At 33.6% G+C, this 21,062-nt stretch overlaps 5 protein-coding genes across 5 annotated transcripts; 4 read left to right on the top strand and 1 right to left on the bottom strand.

The window, feature by feature from the left end:
- The first annotated feature begins 583 nt into the window (after positions 1 to 583).
- On the top strand, positions 584 to 1,794 carry LOC145583371 (xyloglucan endotransglucosylase/hydrolase protein 24-like). Its single transcript, XM_081640609.1, has 3 exons — positions 584 to 897; positions 999 to 1,198; positions 1,350 to 1,794. The coding sequence occupies exons 1-3, from the start codon at positions 607 to 609 to the stop codon at positions 1,708 to 1,710; spliced, it is 852 nt and encodes a 283-aa protein (XP_081496735.1). The 5' UTR covers positions 584 to 606; the 3' UTR covers positions 1,711 to 1,794.
- A 4,625-nt stretch (positions 1,795 to 6,419) lies between these two features.
- LOC145583370 (xyloglucan endotransglucosylase/hydrolase protein 24-like) lies at positions 6,420 to 8,527 on the top strand. The gene is made up of 3 exons (XM_081640607.1): positions 6,420 to 6,783; positions 7,621 to 7,820; positions 7,965 to 8,527. The coding sequence occupies exons 1-3, from the start codon at positions 6,487 to 6,489 to the stop codon at positions 8,320 to 8,322; spliced, it is 855 nt and encodes a 284-aa protein (XP_081496733.1). The 5' UTR covers positions 6,420 to 6,486; the 3' UTR covers positions 8,323 to 8,527.
- Positions 8,528 to 11,358: 2,831 nt separating this feature from the next.
- LOC145582581 (xyloglucan endotransglucosylase protein 1-like) lies at positions 11,359 to 12,642 on the top strand. Its single transcript, XM_081639562.1, has 3 exons — positions 11,359 to 11,655; positions 11,792 to 11,991; positions 12,210 to 12,642. The coding sequence occupies exons 1-3, from the start codon at positions 11,359 to 11,361 to the stop codon at positions 12,640 to 12,642; spliced, it is 930 nt and encodes a 309-aa protein (XP_081495688.1).
- Positions 12,643 to 14,577: 1,935 nt separating this feature from the next.
- LOC145582580 (putative xyloglucan endotransglucosylase/hydrolase protein 16) lies at positions 14,578 to 15,891 on the top strand. Its single transcript, XM_081639561.1, has 3 exons — positions 14,578 to 14,880; positions 15,095 to 15,294; positions 15,403 to 15,891. The coding sequence occupies exons 1-3, from the start codon at positions 14,578 to 14,580 to the stop codon at positions 15,836 to 15,838; spliced, it is 939 nt and encodes a 312-aa protein (XP_081495687.1). The 3' UTR covers positions 15,839 to 15,891.
- A 343-nt stretch (positions 15,892 to 16,234) lies between these two features.
- LOC145582579 (uncharacterized) lies at positions 16,235 to 20,080 on the bottom strand. The gene is made up of 5 exons (XM_081639560.1): positions 19,038 to 20,080; positions 18,760 to 18,862; positions 17,747 to 18,579; positions 16,854 to 16,952; positions 16,235 to 16,776 (listed from the first exon to the last, which is right to left on the bottom strand). The coding sequence occupies exons 1-5, from the start codon at positions 20,043 to 20,045 to the stop codon at positions 16,657 to 16,659; spliced, it is 2,163 nt and encodes a 720-aa protein (XP_081495686.1). The 5' UTR covers positions 20,046 to 20,080; the 3' UTR covers positions 16,235 to 16,656.
- Between the last annotated feature and the right edge of the window lie 982 nt (positions 20,081 to 21,062).

The following is a 21,062-nucleotide window of genomic DNA, read 5'->3' as shown; positions in this document are numbered from 1 at the left end:
CAGTTCAGTTCAGTTTAACTTAGTTTAGCTCATTTCAGTAAATCAGAACAGACACTAATATAATAACTTATAAAAATACCTTATTTTAGGTCGTATATAGATATATAGAAGGTAAGATATTGACCAATCTTCTTTACAATGGTAGATTAAAAACTAAACAATAATTTTCCTAAATAGTTTCAGAATTTTTCCACTAAAAAACACAGCAAAATAAATATTTTTCGGTGCTGCATGATTTTAAAAAAGACCAATTCCATAATTTCAAACAATTATTTCTCCACACAATCGGTAGAACTAGAGTACCAACCAAATCCAAGGGACCCACCAAAAAAACATAATTCGATTTCATATCAATATTTCCTAAATAAAATTATAAAAAATACAATCAATAATATTTCGGTTGAATTTAATAATTGACCAGCTAATACTCCTTACTCCAGTTACTACCTTTACGTCTCACATTATTATTCAAACTACGTACTATGAACTTTCCTAACTTATTTTATTTGCATGTCTAACTCTATATATACCTCGTCTTTCATTCTTTCTTAATCATCTTTAACACATTCATTAATAATTCATCTATTATATTTTTGCTACAAAAAAATGGGAATTTTCTCAAATGATAAAGCTCTTGTGCTTAAGTTTGCTATAGTGGTTGCTATTATGGTAACCTCTACAGCTTACGGCGCAGGCAACTTTTTCGCCGATTTCGAACCAACGTTTGGTGGTGATAGGGTACAAATTTCCGGCTCTCGTAGCGAGCAACTCTCGCTCGCCTTAGATCAGGGTTCAGGATCCGGGTTCCGGTCTAAGAAGGAATACTTGTTTGGGAGGATTGACATGCAAATGAAACTTGTTCCTGGTAATTCTGCTGGTACTGTCACGACATTATATGTAAGTCTATCTTAATTTAATTGGTAGCTTACATTATATGATATTTTTAGTACAAAAATTTTAAGCTTGATGTTTGATGATTAAAATGTTGCTGCTTGCAGTTGACATCTGATCAAAGCACAGGAAGACACGATGAGATCGATTTCGAGTTCTTAGGGAACGTAACTGGCCAGCCTTACACTCTTCACACCAATGTGTTTAGCCAAGGACAAGGCAATAGGGAACAACAATTCCACCTTTGGTTTGACCCAACAAGCAACTTTCACACCTATTCCATTGTTTGGAACCCACAACTAATTATGTAAGTCAATTTAATTGTACCAAAATATCTGTGCAACGGGTCGAGTAACATGAGTACCAGTCGATTTTATATGGCCTACATGACTATGTAGTATGTACAATATTATACTATATGTAGCTCATTTTAATTAATCTCTAATTATATTTTATAGGTTCTTGGTGGATGAAACACCCTTGAGAGTATTCAGAAACTACGAGAACAAAGGGATTACATTTTTCCCAAAGAGCCAACCCCAAAGAATATACGCTAGTCTTTGGAATGCCGACGATTGGGCAACACAAGGAGGATTGGTGAAGACAGATTGGTCTAAGGCTCCCTTCAACGCCTACTACCGGAACTTCAACATCGATACCTCGACGAACGGGAAGTGGAAGACTCATGATCTTGATGCAAACAGCAGGAGAAGAATGAAATGGGTTCAAGATAACTATATGATCTACAATTATTGCACTGATTGGAAGAGATTTTCTCAAGCTTTTCCTCCAGAGTGCAAGCATGCCAAGTTTAATTAAGGGGTGAAAATATGGACATATAATATATTTGCATGCATGGGCTACCAATTAATTCATATTGTATTTTAATTTGATTCTTTATTCACAAATTATATACTCGTATTCATTTCACTTTGTATTTTAGGTTTATACATGAATTTACATTTTTATGTGTAATTATAATCATAAGATAATCAATAAAATCAAATTGATTCTTTTTTTATAATTAAATTAAAGTACATGCACCCTACACGGGGTATTAATGAGAGGTCTCAAATGAAAAACAAAAACTAACCTTATGTTAGTTGGGTGTACGGTACACCGTACACCCGAGTGTATATAACAAATTTTAGGTATTAATAACGACATTAGAAAGCTGATATATATCGGAAAACTTATTACTTGTAATATTTACAAGAAATTGTAGGAATATAAGAATGTACTCATAAATCTCTATTATATAAACTAAGGGGTGATGTAGACTAGAGTAGCGGTGTACATATATAATGCCTAAAATAGTAAAATGTCCTTAATTATATAGATGTATGCTTTTAGGAAAAGGGAAAAAAATGGTTGAATGAATTCTTACCAATTTTTGTAAGGAAAAATCTACCAAAAATTTTTATGGGTGAAAATGTTTTGTTCCACAAACGGTGAGACAAAATTGATGTCACCCACCATATGGAGGTTGGAAATTTGGCAGATTGGTAATAAATTAAACTAAAAACCAACAATTATTGAAATCATCGGATCATGAAATATGTTTGATGTCCACATGTAATTGTCCTGCGTTGGCGAATAGGAGAAATAATAATTACAAGCGAGTGTTTTATAAGGTTGAGTACTTAGGTCCCGTTCTTTTCATCTTATTTTTGCTGCACTGAAATTATTTTTACTGAAATAAAATTATATTTGTTGAACTTAAATTATTTTTACTGAACTTAAATTATTTTTACTGGTTTTCTATCATAATTCTTCTTTAAGAAAATTGAATTTTACTGAATTGAACTTATTTTTACTGAATTGAAATTATTTTTACTTAATATTATTTTTTTTTAAGGTGAAGAGAATAGGGTCTTACTCCTTTAATTATCATTTGTTTTGGGATGTAACTTTCTGTGGAGTATATAGCTTGTAACTTGTAAGTAGATCAAAATGTACTCCTCCTTGTTGGATTGCTCACGTCTCACTCAAAATTGTAGACAAAGTTGTTTATCGTTCATATAAAAATCAACTTGGAGGGGGGTATTAACCAAATTTTTTGTAGAATTAAGAACGTATTATGCTGATCTTATTATTGACAAAATATGTTCAGATAAGATAAATTTGGATAAGTCTAAATTAATTGAATCACACATCTTAGGCTTATATTAACTTACTTCTAAATCGTTTTCAGGTGAATAATAGAGACCACATTATTATTATATATGAAGATTACAGAAAATTACAAAACAGTTTATAGAAGCAGACAAATATATGAAATATAATGCAAGAATCTAAAGGAAGACAGATGAGAATTTTATAGAAAGTATTCCCTATTAGCTAATATGCATTTTGTCTTGTAACTCCAAAGAATAATCCAAAAAACATCAATTTTCTTTCTTTCTTTTTGATTAAGAGCCAAATATGTCACAATCACCATTGCAAAATTTGCCATATTGTACCTCGATTGGCCCAATTGTAGCTTGTAGATAGATGTTGCAAACTCGAGTATGAGTGTAATCCCTCAATATTCTTAAGGCTCACTTAGCTAATATAAGGATGGAAAATTACACCTAATTTTATGGCACAATAGGCCTAAAAATGCTTCTTAGTATCAATGAAAGTGCATCTAAGATTGATTAATCAAGCTAGCATTAAACTCTAAATATTGCAATTGATAAAGAACAAACTAATGATATGCGTACATGTAATTAGTGTATATGGGTCAACAATTTTCTAATTTTATTGACTTAACAAAACCAAAATAACAACTACATTTAATTTTTCAAAGACTAATAAATTTAGCTCTCCATAAAAGTTACCTCTATTATTCCGAAGTTAATAAATACCTTTAGCACTAGATTTCCAAATACTCAACTTTTATGCGATTTGACTAAGATAATGAACAAAAGATTTTATCAAACATGGCCATAATCCTTGTAAATTTAATTTGCTCAAAATTTTCTTTTATTAGGTGATTATGTCGTATCAAAAATATTAACTTTGGCTTCCATAGGAATTTCAATGCAAGGTCCAAACCCGCATGCTGGTTGGCTGGATTGGTCCAATGACCATTGGCCATGGTCATGCCGTGTCGAGAACTTATAAAGGTTCTCTTGGATGGGTAATTCAAGGCCCAAGCCCACATGCTAACGTGTCAAGGCAGTATAATGTACGTTTCCAATAAATAAAATTGTGGCTGCGGCATATCAATCTCTCAACTTTATGTCATGTCGTGTCATACATTGATGTATAATTTTCTTATGATGACTTGATGTTTGATTGTGCATATTCGATTCAAGAAACCTAGACTAGGTCTTGAAAATCCATTTATAAGTTGACCCACAATCTGATACTCTTCTTCTCTCATCCCTACCCTAGCACACAAATGCATGTGCGTACATGTTAATGTGTTTGCATGGATGAGTGATCTAATAAATAAATGCATAACAACTAACTTTAATTTAATTAAGTACGTACTTAACTCATATTATGACGACAAATGTATTTTTCATTGCAATACATTGTTTTCGAGTTATTAGTGATACACAAGTACATGTTCATATATAGTCACGTCAACGATCATATAGTACCAACATGCCCTTGTTAAAAACTAAGAAAATTATAATCAAGATACTCCATGATATACATCATACAACTAACTGGTTGTACAAAGAAAATTATTATTGATAAAACTTTGTTTAACAAACATACATATAAATTGAATGGCCAAAATTCATATATGATCGAGTAGTATATAAATTATTCTTGTATATTGTTTAATCCATTTATTCTAGAAAATTAATTTTATGTGTGAAAATGTATAGACATTGCACGTTGACATGAGAGTTGAATTCATAATAATTAATAGTATAACACTTATAGCAAAATCTTTCAATAATGTAGTTGTTACATAAATTCTAGTACAATCATGAAAATAGTAGAGCAAAAATGCCAACTAAAACCAGGCTGACTTAGTGACTTACTACATGCAAGTTACAAGATGACTACAAACCTAATTTCAATTGCAGCTAGCTGTTGATGTTACTTCTTACACTTGACATTGAAAGAGAGTGTGATGAATTTATGATTGAGATAGAAATAGCTTAGCATTGCTCTACATTTTATTGATAGGAGTATATATGAAAATTCAACTTACCATTATGACAACTACAGAAAATTAATAATTCAGCACTTATATTAATTCGTACTCCGTGTCTAGAAAATAAATATTTTGCAAATCGTAATTATGTACAACGACGTTTAAAAGCTAAAATTTGGTTAAATTAAGTAGAAAGTACACCGTATATTATTAATTTGGCTAAAATTTGATCAACATAACATGTTCTCAAAAAAAAAAAAAAAAAAAAAAAAAAAAAAAAATTACCTTAGTAAACTCTAAACTACATGCAATAATTTTCTTTTTTCCAATCACACACAATACAACCAAAAAAAAAAAAAAAGTTTTCTAAAAAAAATGAAAACGATTACTAGAACACAAAATCTTATATGTAGCCGACCAACTATCATAAAAGTTACTTGTTAGTGTAATAGGGGTTCCTTGATCAATATTAAAAGGATTATTTCGTCAATGTTATAGGGTTACTCGGTCAGTGTTACAAGAGTTACTCAACTAGTGTTACAGGGGTTACTTAATTGGTTAGTGTTACAGGGGTTAATTTGTCTTTTTTATAAGTGGCCATATGGTATAGCCAGCCACATACAAGACGGGTTGTTACTACAATCATACTCCCTCCGTTTTTAAATACTTGCTTCACTTTCCTTTTTTGGCCGTTTTCAAATACTTGCTTCATTTCTTTATTTGGAAAGTTTTTACAATATTAAATTAAGTTATCTCACCTAATGGACCCACCATGATCATATTTTATTATTTTCATATTTTATCTCCTCCAATTCTCTCCACTATTTTTGCTTTTTATAATTTTTTATTCTTCCACCTACCCCACTATCTCCATATTTTATTACTTTCTACAATTTATCCTGAAACTCCACGCATGGAAAAATGAAACAAGTATTTAAAAACGGAGAGAGTAATAAAAAAATAATACAATAACAACAAACAATTAAGAATTATTAAGTATTAGTACCATATTAAAAAAAAAAATATATTTAAATTTTGTTATCCAACTTTTAGAGTCGTTTATATCATAAGCTTATGATCGATAAATAAAAATATTAACTTTTCGACCCTATGCTTTGATTATAGCCATTTAAACATACGCGTGCATGATTGTTTCATAAAATTATGAACCACACAAAAAATCTATACAACTATCTTAGCTAAGTGCCAACCAATTTATAAAGGGACCTACAAAAAAAACACGAAATTAATTTTGGATCAATATTTTCGGGTGAGTCCGATTATTGAGCCAGCTAATACTCCCTAGTCCCTACTATAGTTGTTACTCTTTCCATTCACATATTATTATTACTAGAAATTTTAATAAATCTTCCTTCTTTTGCATATTATCCACTTCCCACTACTATATAAATACCTCTTCTTCCACTCTTTCTTAACCACATCCCACACTCTACTTAGCTTCTTATCATTACTACTACAACCAAAAAAAAAATATGGGGACTAGGCATGACAATAATTTTATTGTGCTTAAAGTTGTAACCTCGGTCGTGGTTGCTCTTATGTTGTGCACCACGGCCTATGGTCTCGGGAACTTTAACACCGATTTTGAACCCACATTTGGTGGTCCAAGGGTTCGTGTATCCGGTCCTGGTGGTCAACAACTTGCACTTACCCTAGATAGGGGTTCAGGGTCCGGGTTTCGTTCTAAGAGGGAGTATTTGTTTGGAAGAATTGATATGCAGATGAAATTTGTTTCTGGTAACTCTGCTGGCACGGTCACTACCTTATATGTAAGTTGCTTACTATTACTTGGTAACATGCATTATCCTTGGTTACTTATTAGTGAATTGTTTAGTGGTGTCATGTTGCAATTAAATAATTTTTTAATTTAGTATATCCCATCATGTTTAAAAGTTTTTTCTATTTAAACGTTGATTGTTAGTTACAGAGATTGAGATAGTTGCCTTTTTCTCGTTAGAAAATCAATACATGAAAACCTTATAGATAATTTTTTTTTGAGGCAAAAACCTTATAGATATTAATTGAGAGCTAGAGTAACTAGCTTATCAAAGTGGTGAAACAATTAAATTCAAATTTCTCAATCGTAAAAAAAGTTGGTTCGAGCAACATTTACTATTTCGTACTAGAAAGGTTTGCTGACTTTTATTATGGCATTTACTTTCCAAAATTTAAGCTGGTTGTTTTACATTAAAACGTCTAAAACCTACTGTACGAGTAATGATTTACGATACATATTTCAAAATATAATTACTGCTAGTCAGCTACCAGACGACTGAGTAAAACAACAGGTACTAGCTAATAGCTAGCATTATTATTTATTAATTACTTAAAGGTCAAATAAGCTAGATGAACCAACTTACAACTACTTTATTTGGAGTACGTTAGTTAATTACTTTTCTGCCTCTAGATATTGTTCCTATTTTGACTTTTTTTTTACAAAATAGGAGCAACATTTAGAGATGATGGTGGGAACATAGTACTAATCAATTATAAGGCCGATTATTATTTGATCCGTTAGTTATAGTTTAATTTGGTTTGTACAAACTCTTAAAAATAGTAATCATATTATAGTTGCTTAACATACATTACGACGTTATCATATGCAGTTGTCATCTGATCAAAGCACGGGAAGACACGACGAGATCGATTTCGAGTTCTTAGGGAATGTTTCCGGCCAGCCATACACCATCCACACCAATGTGTTCAGCCAAGGGCAAGGCAACAGGGAGCAGCAATTCCACCTATGGTTCGACCCGTCTCTTAACTTCCATACCTATTCCATTGTTTGGAATCCAAAACTCATCATGTAAGTACACTTAAATATTTTTTACTACATTTAAGATATGAACATATATACGTATAGTAATTTCTTTATTAAAACCTGTCACTGCACGAGCCAGTACAATAGTTCTAGTCATTTTTAATTAATGTATGACCTTTGACTTTTCAGGTTCTTGGTTGACGAAACACCTTTAAGAATATTCAGAAACTACGAAAACAAAGGAATAACGTTTTTTCCTAAAATCCAACAACAAAGAATATACGCTAGTCTTTGGAATGCCGACGATTGGGCTACACAAGGCGGATTGGTTAAGACAGATTGGTCTAAGGCTCCCTTCACGGCCTACTACCGCAACGTTAACATCAACACCGCGAGGAACGGGAGATGGATGACCCATGATCTTGATGCAAATAGCCGGAGGAAATTGAGATGGGTTCAAAAAAACTACATGATCTACAATTATTGTACCGATTGGAAGCGATTCTCTCAAGCTTTTCCACCCGAGTGCAAGCACGGTTTCGAGTAGGGAAACAACGAACCTTATATTACTTGACAAAAGATGCATTCCCTAAAGAGTTTACACCATTGTTATTCATGATCTGATATATTGTTTGAAGTAACGTTTGTTTTAATTCTTGAAAACTTACTATAAATAGCATTATTGTACGTGTGATATTGATCCAAATATATACGTTTGCTATTTTTATATCAATATATTTATTATAAACTAAGGTCAAGCGTGTTTGATTTTCATTTTTCAATCCATACATGATTTACAAGTTACAAGAGTCAAATAGTTTGAAAATCTGTTGTATTATTGTGAAGCAATTTCAAAATGAAATCAATTATTCACACTTATTCCACTCCCATTTTTTTAGATCATATTTATTGTGCTTGTATCTTTTTAGTCTTTGAGTCTTCTTCGAAGTCTTACCTAGCTACATACATAAAATATATATATCCTAAAGTTATGCAACTCTCCTAAATGTGCTTACTCATCATACACAAATTTTTTTTTTTACAAAATGCCTAATGTTGAGCATACATGATAAAATTAGATATTGTTTGAAATCTATTTTAATTAACTTTAATTATGAGTGTCGCTTATTGAAGAAAGAGGAACCATAGTTCCATTTTATATGATAGATGATGAGTTACTCCTATTATCATCACCAATTAGTTTTAGTATATATGAATCTCCTTGGGCCTAGCTTAGCTTATTGGTGGAAAACTCTCTTTTCCGGTTTTCTCTTATTTCGGTTATTAAGTCTTATTATTATTATTATTATTATTATTATTATTATTATTATTATTAAAAACTACATTACATAATGCAATTAACTTTTTTCTATAGTTAGAAAGCCGAGTATCGCTCGAGGATTATCTAGTTATTTATATACAACAAAACAAAAACGGTGTACATGTACTTTATTGCTTTCCTGGCCCCATTTTCTCTCTCTTTTTTTTTCCTCATTTTGATTTACTACCTCTGTTTCTTATTATGTGCAACAAAGGAATTTTATATCTCACAAATAATACCCCTTTGTTGCACATAATAAGAAACGGAGGTAGTATATATGTTCTAGCCCTTGTAGGTGTCATATCATGTGACTTGCTCAATAATGAATTAATTTACATTCCACAAAAATAAATAGTCCTACAGTAGTAGTATGTGCAATTATATGGTTGGCTTCTTAAACATTACGAGTAAGAGCACATCCTTTACCAAAAAATAACATACTCTTGCAAGCTATATATCAATATATGTTATATGTAAGAGCATAACCTACCAAAAAATAACATTGTCAATTGCAAAATTAAAATAAATAAATAAAATAAAATAACATTGTCGATTTATATATGTTATGCATCAAAATAAATGATAAATTTGTATATCTAAGATATCTATTCCTAATTTATTCCTATTGCATATTAGAATTTATAATAGACGAGACTTGTTCGAATCTCAAAGAAGATTAATGAGATAAATTGAAGCCCAAACTAAAGATCAATGAAGATAGAGATAGTGAAGCTTCAATGAATTATTTCTCATGAGTATATTTCTGATGCTTTATATTTGGTTATACTCCCTCCGTTTCCGAAAGAACGACCCTTTTGGGTTAATTTCGCAGGTATTAAGAAAGTTAAATAAAAAGAAGTAAAAGTATATAGGAAAGATAAATTTACATAGGGTTTGTAAAAAAATAGAGAGAGAAAGTATTAAAAATACATGAAAAAACAAAATTTTATATGGGGAAGCTAATTTTGCACAAATATTGTTGTAAATTGGTGGGCATTTTAATGCAAATGGGTCGATCATTTTGGGACTAAAATTAGGCCGAAAGGGTCGAACTTTTGGGGACGAAGGGAGTAACTTAATTGTAAGAGCATATAGCTTGACAAAATGACAAAGTCGATCTAGGATCTTGGATTTGGTTTCTTTGTTTAATTCGATCTTCACCATGAAAGGATTTATGTCATAATATTGGAGTCTGAAAAACTCAAGACAGTTTATCATTGCAAATGATATATTGTTAATTTAAAAAAGAAGAAGGTTGGTGTGAGTGCAAAGTAAGGTTACAAGGTACTAGTATTTGAGGAGAAACCCTAAGAAGTTACTAATTGTTATAGGTTCCTAACTCAAAGAAGTTCTTGTACATAGTATCACTAGGAATACAACAAATTAAAGGCAGCTAAGAAAGAAATGAATAGTAGTATGGGTCTTGCTTTACGACCCTATGACAAAGCTTAAAAGGCAATGACGACTTCTAAGGTTTAAATTAATGGCATCGACACTAAATTTAAGTAACACTATTGCGTCATCTAGCTAATTTTACTTAGATTAAACATAATCCTATAAAGATTAAGTTCTAAAACTTAAAAACTATATTACGTAGTAATAATAAATTATGATAACACTAGACAATAATCCTAATATACAAGAATATAACCAACTAATAATTTATTTAAAGCCATCTACTTGTTCCCGCATCATTGTCTCAATCATAGCTTGTTCTTCTTATTCACATGCTATCACACATGATAAAACTTGCTAGATTATCATCGAATATAGAAAAATACCATTAGAAATATAATTATGCACTTTGTATAATCATAAAAAATGAGAGTTATACCCAATGGCTTAAGCTTTGATCATAATTAACAAATAGCTTCTTGTACTTAATATACCCTAGTTTAGTACTATATGATTTAACTCCATAAAAAGACATAAATAATTCAGAATATTGTATGAATTTAAACTAAGGATACCGACCTAAAAAAGAAAAAAAAAAAAGAATTATTATTCCTATTGAATCAAGTTTCAGTAAATTATGAAGTTAATAACATGATGATAGTCCAGCTAATTATGCTTTGAACTCCAGTTGTTGTATCTTTGTCTTACATTACTCATTCTGAAATTCCATGTGACTTATCTTCACACTTCACTAGTATATATACACTTGATCTTACACTCTTTCTAAATCATCTCACAAACTTATAACTTATCTACAAATTAAAATACTTAATCATCATTTTTTTTTTTTTTTTTGTAGTAAAAATCATGGGAATTTTAGCAATTAAGCATGACAAAGTTGTTATGCTTAAATATTTTGTGATGGTTGTTCTTATGGTGTGCCCAAGTGTTTATGGTATAGGTCGATTTAGTGATGAATTTGAGCCTACTTTTGGGGGTAATAGAGTTCGGGTTTGGGGACGGACCAACCAGCTCCTTTCGTTATCCTTGGACAAGTATTCCGGATCTGGATTCCGGTCTAAGAAAGAATACTTGTATGGAAGGGTCGATATGCAGGTGAAACTTGTTGGCGGTAACTCTGCTGGCACCGTTACTACTCTTTATGTAAGTCCGTTTATACTGCTAAAATTATACTCCGTAGTTCATATTTCAGTTTGTTTAGTTCATGAAAAAATTTAGTGACACAATTGTAGCAATATGTATAAGCTGCATGTTAATCTTATGGTATTGTGACTTGTAGTTAACATCGGACCAAAGCACGGGTATACACGACGAGATCGATTTCGAATTCTTGGGGAATGTTAGTGGCCACCCTTACACCTTGCACACCAATGTGTTCAGCCATGGGAAAGGCAACAGGGAGCAGCAATTCCACCTTTGGTTTGACCCAACCGCGAACTTCCACACTTATTCCTTTGTCTGGAACCCAAAACTCATCATGTAAGTCATATTAAATCAACAATTTATCTTTGCCCCCTTATCTCTATAGAGTTGTGCATATACTTTCTAAACTACAAATAGTCACGCATACTAGTTTAAGATGTCTGAAAAATCTAGTTAGACTTTCTTGCATGTCAGTATTTAAATGTGTAACTATGATATAAAATTACAAATAGGTCGATTTTATCAATCTTGTACTAATTTGTTTGAATATGTAGGTTCTTGGTCGATGAAACACCGATAAGAGTATTTAGAAACTATGAGAAGCATGGAGTTGCATTTCCAAAGAATCAACCCATGAGAATATGCTCAAGCCTATGGAATGCAGATGATTGGGCCACACAAGGTGGATTAGTAAAGACAGATTGGTCCAAGGCCCCATTTACGGCCTACTTTCGTAACTTCAATATTGATGCTTGTGTTGGCCCGATTGGACCCCATTCCTCTTGCGTAACTGGCCCAACAACTTTTGCCCACTCTAGAGGGCCAACCTATAGAAAGCCTGCACGTGGCACATGGAGGAACCACGATCTTGATGCAAGATCAAGGAATAGAATGAGGTGGGTCCAGAAGCATTTCATGGTTTATGATTATTGCAAAGATTGGAAGCGATTCTCATCTCAAGGTTACCCTCCTGAATGCAAACACTAATTGAGACCTTTTTGTTTGGTTTGACGAAATAATGTTATCATTCAAGAAATATTATGTAATTAAATTAATTCTTTTATTCTTTCACAATAAACTCAAATTGATGTATGAATGTTGATTACTCGGTGATTTAGTTGGTTATATAATTGAAGAGATCGAATTACATCAATAAATTAAATTGGATTAATGTTACAAGTTATCGGTACATGTAAACCTAGGAAATATAAGTCACTCATTATTTCAATTTGTTTCACATTTACTCTTTGGTACACAAAGTTTTGTTATCAATGACTACACAATTAAATAATTCTCTTATTATTTTCCAATTAATTCGAATTAACGTGTGGATTTCAATTAATTTAGTTGATTAAAGTTTTGGGGTTATTGGTATCCAAAACTTGGAGATCAAGCTCCTTCGACACAACCCTATGTGGCTCTCCGCTTCAACTCTCTCTGCATAAAATATTTAACTTGAATGACCTTGCAAGTTACCTATAAAGAGAAGCAGAAATTTTTACTCCATATGTTTTATTTACTAACCTTTCAATTTGTTTCGGATTTGTTATTTAGTGCATTAAATTTTTATTTCTTATTTCTTTGTTGATGGGGTAGAAAGTTCTTGTGATAAGCTAATAGAAGATACACGATCTTATATTTGAGTATGAATTACTATTAGTCTACCACCGCAGAGACTTTAACCAAAAAACCTAATTCGTATGAAGTTTCTTGAGATTGAAGGAGATTACTATTGTTGCAAATCCTGCTATAAGATGCTACATGAAATAATGAACTGGCGTTGACAAACAACAAGCAGCTTAGCAAGTGAGTAACCGAGGAAGTTGTTTTCTATAAGAGACGACTTAATTAAACTTAAGTTGCTTACTTCTCTTAATAATAAATTGATGAATTTAGTCACTACTCAGCAAGATACCTAGTTTAAGCGTTGACATTACCTTTATTAAATTACATTATTGAACATGGTGCACATATGGGTGCATGCTACATAATTCAAGACACGCTCACAAAATTAATTAGCACCGAAATTAGAAAGTTAATTAGAACGACAACCTAGATTAAAGGGGATTCTTGTACCAGCATAGTTTACATTTGACAAAACTTGCAAAAATTATACTTGTATGGTATTGACTGTTAGAGAAAAGGAGTCTTGGCAAAGGAAGTATTATATGCCTAATTCGAGCTAATAAATTAAATGTTGATCAGACGTGACAACACAACACAAATCGAACACGAAATAAGTGGATTCATGATGAGCTTGTCGTATAACATACCTAAGCTAGCTTAGGAAAAGCACATCGCAATTGCCTCATGTTATACTAGCACAACAATACAAACAAATTTAAAACTTATAGATTAATTGGTTTCACCTCGGTAATAAAATGACACACCCAATAAATTAAGAAATTGCTAATTGCTCCACCCATAACCATCGTAAGTATATTTTGCATCATGCTCTCAGTTAATCTCCTTTTTCATTAGACTTGCATGTCCTTTTATTATGCATGTCCTTTGAGATGTGTGTATTTCTAAAAACACGATATGCATCATTGCTTAATTAAAATAATTTGTGTTATGGAACAGCAAAAAAAATTATAACTATAGCTATTGTCTAAATCGTTGACTTTTAACATATTACATCAATACTAAATTAAGATGAAAATGAATTAACGAGGTTTATTACTTTGACTAATTAGATTATAATTGGCCAGCTTATACTCGCAAATCCACAGTTAGCTCCGCGTTAAGTATACACTAGTTAAGAACCTTCCCTCTTATAAACCATGCATTAGATCTACGTTACTAATACTAATAATTCACCATATTACATGTATATATATACCTATCTCTTGAACTATATTCTTCACACAACTACAAATAAACATAAATTTTCAATAAATCTTCTTCATTATAAGAAAAAACATGGCATTTTCATCACATTGGCATGACAAGTACAAGTTGCTTGTGCCTAAGATTGTTGTGCTAGTTGCTGCCATGGTCAGCACTACCGCCTTCGCTGCAGGCAGCTTCAGGGATGAGTTTCAGCCCACGTTTGGAGACAACAGAGTTCGGATCTTCGGTCAAGATGGCCGTCTTTTATCTCTTACCCTAGACAAGTATACTGGATCCGGGTTTCGGTCCAAGAAGGAATACTTGTATGGAAGGATTGACATGCAAATTAAACTCGTTCCTGGTAACTCTGCTGGCACCGTCACAACATTTTATGTAAGTCACATTTTTTCACGTTATTATTATTACTGCCTCTGTTAATTTATATCTGCAAATTTGGGATATTTTTGGTCAGAAAAAAAATTCCAAAATTGCAAATAACATTTAACGGAAGTAGTATATACAAGTATAAGTTATAGTCCTTGCATTATATGCATTTGAATGGCAGCTAAGTTGTACAATTTGCTGATTTTTGCATTACATTTTGCAGTTATCAGCTGATCAAACCACAGGTATACATGATGAGATTGATTTCGAGTTCTTGGGAAACTCGAGTGGCAATCCTTACACCGTCCACACAAATGTGTTCAGCCAGGGGAAAGGCAGCAGGGAGCAGCAATTTAAACTATGGTTTGATCCTACCAAGAACTTCCACACTTACTCCATTGTTTGGAACACAAAACTCATCATGTAAATAAGCTAAACACCAATTCAATTATTAGTTTGTTTTATGAGCGTGTTTTTATTTTCTTTCTGAACATATGTTTAACTCTATGTGAACATTGATTTAACTTGCAGGTTTTTGGTGGATGAAACACCAATAAGAATATTCAGAAACCATGAAAAACATGGAGTTGCATTCCCAAAGAACCAGCCTATGACAATACATTCTAGCCTTTGGAATGCTGACGATTGGGCTACCCAAGGTGGCTTGGTGAAGACAGATTGGACCAAGGCCCCCTTCACTGCCTACTATCGTAACTTCAATATCGATGCCTGTGTTGTAGGTAGCAGCTCCTCCTCTTGTGCTATTGAACCTGAGGCTTCCATCAATTCTAAAAGGCCGGCTAATGGAGGGACTACGCGTGCTTCATGGAGGAGCCATGATCTCGATGCAAATGGCAGGAAAAGAATGAGATGGGTGCATAAGCATTTTAAGGTTTATGATTATTGTAGTGATTCAAAACGATTTCCTCAAGGCTATCCTACTGAGTGCAAGCACAACAGGGTTTAAAAGATTGAAGAGAAAACTAAATCCTTGTCATATCAACGCATATATGACTAAAATTAAATTAATTTGATTTTTTTTTTTTTTTCCACATTTGAAATTCTTTGTATTTGATTGTTCAATAAATTATTTACATTCTTTGATTCATACAAAAATAAAAAGTCCTGTTTTAGTCCTTTCAATTTCTCGACCTCTTTTGAATGTTTCAAACCTCTTTATATTCTGCCTCCAAGTGAAAATTCCTGTATATTTAGTACAGCATAAACATGCTTCGGTAAAGGAATCAAGTGGCCGAAAATATATGACTGTATCATTCTTCCAAACTAAAGAAAAGTAAAGGATATTAGCTTAGCATACCAAAAACTAAAACATGTCCACATGACAGCAGAAATAATGGTTAGTTCACATGCATACATGATTCATAAATATGATATGGTTTAGTACCTATTAATAGTTACATGTATTGCTGCTTGAGATGTCACTGGCAAACTATCATTGAGTCATCGCAATGAAGCTATTTGTGTTGTCATGGATGAATTTGGGAAGCAGATCATTGAGTTGCAACAAAAACCCTACAGCTATTGCTGTCACATAATATAAGCTAAATTATAACTTACAAATACATTAATGTGAGTTTTAGTAGTAACTGTCATTAGGTGATCCCTTAGCCATGGTATTTCGACAAACATGAGTCAGTCAGTGAGATTCTTTCCTTCACCCCTTTTTTCAAGAAGCTACAATCATGAATGAGAAGTGCATTTCAACTCTAGAACAATACCACAGTATAATCAATTTCCTTAACTGATAAAGAAGTCTTCCAATCATTAGTCCAAGATCCTCATTGAGACTTTTCCACATCTTGCAAAAGTTCTTCCTCCTAGGCTCCTATGATCTTTCTTTTCTTGGACAGAGTTTGAGAAATTTACCCCAGGACGCTGCAAAGGCTGTAACGAGATGAAATTGTCAGATATATGAGCTTATATATCAAAAGAAATATCAAGGACAATGTGTACGAGTTTACCTTGGTTCTGCAATGAACGTGGAGATCTTCATTCATTTGATCAAGTTGGCTTCTTGCTGTATCTTCTGCATGGGAAGCTCTTCTGCAAGCTTCCTGAACCTGCACGAACTTTGGATCAGCAAAACTATTGAAGTGACTAGTATTTTGTGTGTTTCTAGTTAGAAATAGTATTAAATTCGTAGATTTTAATGTGAACCCAAAAGGAGAAAATATGTTTGGTTGAAAATATAGTTTCAAAGCATCACAAACACAATTCCTTGATCAACATAATCAGAAGAGGGGATGAATTGCTTACTTCCAGTAAGCATTCGTGCCATGACTACCATACAATGATACAACTAGCCAAACAACATAATTTCGGAGAGAAAACCCCACTAACAGACTTTCCATAGAAGAAAAAGTGGGCTAAAAATTTGGATAATTCCTCAAATGTTTTTGGTGAAGTAAATAATAGAGAATATTGTTGAAACCTTCTATGATAAATACTACGTAATACATAAATGAATCAAAATCATCATATTAGAAAGAAATTTTATGAATTAATCACTATGATTAAAACTCAACCTAAAGGTAATTGTTAGATTGTTGCACATTCATGAGTGCAGAGACATAGCCTTCTCCTCTCTTAGACAAAAGTCCAAGGTATATGTATATCAAATAAATCATCAAGTACTGTAACAGAACACATTCAGGCTTTTCCTTGATTCTAAATTTGCCATAACTACTACCATGGCTTGTATAGATGAAATTTAGCAACCATAGTGTAGCACTATCCTAGTATCTTATATTCTCCATAGAAGAAACGTAAACATCAACATAGATCATCGTAATACTCTCAATATCATAGCAAACACAAAAGATGGAGTAATTGAAAATGAAAATGAAATTGTTACCTGATCAACTGGGACAACAGCATTAGCATCAGATCCATTGACAGATTTTTCTAAAATACTCCTCAGGTTTGACAGCTCCTTCATCAAGTCCATAGCAAGTTCTTCGGCATCAAGCCACTGATTCCTTGAAAACTCAAATGCCTTTTCTGCATTGAGACGGAATGAAGCACAGTTCAAGCAATTGCAAATACCCCGACAACCCCGGGGATTTCTCTTTAGGATACCATTTGCTTGGCCGGAACTAGGAACACTTGGAGAAACAACAGCTTCCAGGGTCGAAGAATTGTTAAGGACATTAACTGGATTTCCTACAGAATTTGACTCTGTATGTACTGTCTTGCATTCTTGTTCAGAAGACAGAGACAAATGAGACGGAGTATTTAAAAAAGCTTCTTCCCCTAAAGGTTCAGCACTTCTCTTGGGGCTATGCAATGTGACAGCAAGATCAGATTCGACGATTGGACTAATATCTCCCGACTTCCCTATATTTGAAACCTGGCTATCAAGAGATGCTCCGCCATTCTTGGGATCATCTGATACAGGGGTTTCTATTTGGATTTTATCAAATACTGGGTTTTCTTGAGCCTTTTCAATAGAACAACTGTCAGGGGCACATGGAGCAGCTTGCTGAGGATCAGAAACATTAGTCTTAAGGTCCAAAAGAACCTCTTCTTTACCATCAACATTCATTTCCGGTGATTCGCAACATACTGCAGCTGCCACTGGCTTTTCATCCAATTTTGGACAATTAATGACATTTTCTTGAGAGGAGAAAATTAGAGGCTTGTCTTCCACCTTCTCAATTTTTATGCTTGGATTAACTTTTGGTGCATCTGTATAAAACATTTATTCAATAAGGCTTTTTATTACCACAATATCATACTCATAGATTAACAAACAAATAAACAAACGAATCAATCAATCAAAGCCTTAATCCCATAAGTGGAGTCGACTACATGAACCAAACGAATATGTAAAATTAGAAACATATAAAAGGAGGGCTAAGGGATTACTTGGTGTATCCTTTGATAAGTCCATTAGGAAAGGGAGCAGTCTCTTGTAGCTGAACGAATTCGGGGCCTTAAAAACCTTCAGCCTCGAGCACGGAGTCAGAGCCTATTGCATCATAAATTCAATATAAATTACAGACAAAGATAACCAAAAAGTTGCAAATAATCTCATACAAACACTAAGCTTCATAAACTAAGTTCCCGCCAAATCATCATCAATTAAATGAAATTATTAACTTGAACACAAACAAATTGTAAGGAGAAAAAAATATAATTCTCACCAAATTTCTCTTGGAATTAGGAAAACTCCTCTTCCCCTCAGCAAATCCACCTTTACTTGGACTGATTTTCTTCGGCGGCGACCTCGAATCAGAACGTCTGCTCCACAGGACACTTTGATCTTCACTCTGCCTGACCAAAACCGCAGCATCTGGAGGTGTTGTCTGCACATCTTCCTCACAATGTTCACCGTTCAAATCTTTTTTACTCAAATTAGGGCTCATATCATTTGAAACCCGAGGTACGCAATCATTTTTGGCGCCAATTCCTTCAATCAACAAATTAGGGTTTCCTCCATTCAAAAGCTCACCTTTTAATTCAGCACACTTGTCAAGCATTGAAAATTTAGGGTTTCCACCATTTGAATTTACCGTCAATTCAGCCCCAGAATCATTGCAATTTTTTGACATTACCAAATTAGGGTTCCCACAATTTGAATTCACCTTCAATTCGACCCCAGAATCATCGTAATTTTTTGACATTACCAAATTAGTGTTTTCACCATTCAAACCTTGCCCCTTAAACTCAACCCCTGAATCACATTTCCCCATTACCAATAAACTAGGGTTTTTGCCATTTCCATCCGATTTAACATCACAATCATCCAATTTACCAGCAATTACCTCAGAATCAAAATTAGGGTTTACACTCTTACCAATTTTATCATCGCGAATCTTAGCCACAGAATCCACCCCAACGGGCTTCGAAAAAACCCGCCGAGCTCGAAGATCTTTAATCGAAATCTGACAAATCGAATCATCTTCTTCAGTACCAACATCACGAACATTACAATCAAGCAATCTTTGATTAGTGGGCAATTCAGGATTCGTAAGAGAAGAAGGAAACGAACGACTTCTGCGAGATTTTCCAGATCTATTATGATGGAAGAAAAACTTCTGGGATTTATGGCGGGTTAAAATCCCAGAAAATGGATTTGAATTTGCTGCTGCAGATGATGAAGAAAAGGATGATTGCTTTCGTTTTCTCGAGCTTTGAGTATGAGCTTCCATGGCGGAAATGAAGAGAGAGAAAGAGTGAGGAGAGAGAAAATGGTGGGAGACTGACAATGGCGGGAAAAAAGAGGTGGGTAGTTTATATAATTGGAATTGTTGTGGCGGGAAAATTGCGAGGGTTTGACGATTGTTTTGGCGGGAATAGTGGTTGTTGGGTTGGGCTAGTTTTTGGGTCATTGGACTCGAATTTGTAGATTTGTATCAATTTATTCACATTGAGTTTTTTTATCCTCATTTTTTGTTGATGCTTTATAGTTTATACTGCCTTTATTTTAAGTCTTTAAAGAAATTTTGTATTTCATTACCCATAAATAACTCATTTTTTGAAATTATCACCCAAAAAAACACAAAAAATATTTTTAATTACCAAATGTTTCGGGGTTTTTTGTGATTCCCTCGGATACTGGTCACGCTCTGCTGGCAATGAGACTCGGACACCTGCAAAATAACGAATATTCCGGTGTACGGAATATTCGCCTCCGACGCTCAAGTTAGTGAACGGAAACGGAAAAGGCTAGAGAGAGAAAGTAGAGAGAAGTTGGAGCTTTTTAATACTCTATATTTATGTTATGTCGCCAACCATCCCCCTCCCATCATAAATGATTGGGGTATTTATAGGGGTGAGAACATGTACCCTTCTAGGGTTTATTACCCTAGAATTTCGTGACATGATTGGCTGCGCAATCAGAAGTCGCCACGTGTCGTAAGGGGCGCCGTTTTACGGCTTTCAAGGTTTTCTCGGGATTTGGGCCTGAGGTCATCAGGGCCCTTTTCTCTTTCTGATTTCAGCATTGGGGCATTTAGAGATGGCTAACATGGGTCACTATGACAAGTGGACACGTGTCACATTCTCATAGGGCCACGTGTCACCTGTTTATTGGGCCACGTGTCACTATGAGATTGGGCCACGTACCTGGGGTATTTTTACCCTAAACATTTGCCCCTCAGAGGGGGTGGCTCGTACACTTACTGGTCGCCTCCTCTGATCTTGCACTCTGGACGTCCTGGTACTCT

This window comes from Chenopodium album, chromosome 15 (assembly GCF_948465745.1).
Source record: "Chenopodium album chromosome 15, dcCheAlbu1.1, whole genome shotgun sequence".
In the NCBI taxonomy this organism is placed as follows: domain Eukaryota; kingdom Viridiplantae; phylum Streptophyta; class Magnoliopsida; order Caryophyllales; family Amaranthaceae; genus Chenopodium; species Chenopodium album.
The sequence above is the reverse complement of the archived record's forward strand: the minus strand, read 5'-3'. Positions and strand labels throughout refer to the sequence as shown.

Excerpts from the sequence above, each read along its gene's own strand:
- LOC145583370 (XM_081640607.1), top strand. The coding sequence starts at position 6,487 with ATGGGGACTAGGCATGACAATAATTTTATTGTGCTTAAAGTTGTAACC. Across the intron at positions 6,784-7,620 it reads GCACGGTCACTACCTTATAT|TTGTCATCTGATCAAAGCAC; the intron begins GTAAGTTGCTTA and ends TATCATATGCAG. Across the intron at positions 7,821-7,964 it reads TGGAATCCAAAACTCATCAT|GTTCTTGGTTGACGAAACAC; the intron begins GTAAGTACACTT and ends TTGACTTTTCAG.
- LOC145582579 (XM_081639560.1), bottom strand. The coding sequence starts at position 20,045 with ATGGAAGCTCATACTCAAAGCTCGAGAAAACGAAAGCAATCATCCTTT. Across the intron at positions 18,580-18,759 it reads CTTATCAAAGGATACACCAA|ATGCACCAAAAGTTAATCCA; the intron begins GTAATCCCTTAG and ends TGTTTTATACAG. Across the intron at positions 16,777-16,853 it reads ACGTTCATTGCAGAACCAAG|CCTTTGCAGCGTCCTGGGGT; the intron begins GTAAACTCGTAC and ends ATCTCGTTACAG.
- LOC145582580 (XM_081639561.1), top strand. The coding sequence starts at position 14,578 with ATGGCATTTTCATCACATTGGCATGACAAGTACAAGTTGCTTGTGCCT. Across the intron at positions 14,881-15,094 it reads GCACCGTCACAACATTTTAT|TTATCAGCTGATCAAACCAC; the intron begins GTAAGTCACATT and ends TACATTTTGCAG. Across the intron at positions 15,295-15,402 it reads TGGAACACAAAACTCATCAT|GTTTTTGGTGGATGAAACAC; the intron begins GTAAATAAGCTA and ends TTTAACTTGCAG.
- LOC145583371 (XM_081640609.1), top strand. The coding sequence starts at position 607 with ATGGGAATTTTCTCAAATGATAAAGCTCTTGTGCTTAAGTTTGCTATA. Across the intron at positions 898-998 it reads GTACTGTCACGACATTATAT|TTGACATCTGATCAAAGCAC; the intron begins GTAAGTCTATCT and ends TGCTGCTTGCAG. Across the intron at positions 1,199-1,349 it reads TGGAACCCACAACTAATTAT|GTTCTTGGTGGATGAAACAC; the intron begins GTAAGTCAATTT and ends TATATTTTATAG.
- LOC145582581 (XM_081639562.1), top strand. The coding sequence starts at position 11,359 with ATGGGAATTTTAGCAATTAAGCATGACAAAGTTGTTATGCTTAAATAT. Across the intron at positions 11,656-11,791 it reads GCACCGTTACTACTCTTTAT|TTAACATCGGACCAAAGCAC; the intron begins GTAAGTCCGTTT and ends TGTGACTTGTAG. Across the intron at positions 11,992-12,209 it reads TGGAACCCAAAACTCATCAT|GTTCTTGGTCGATGAAACAC; the intron begins GTAAGTCATATT and ends TTGAATATGTAG.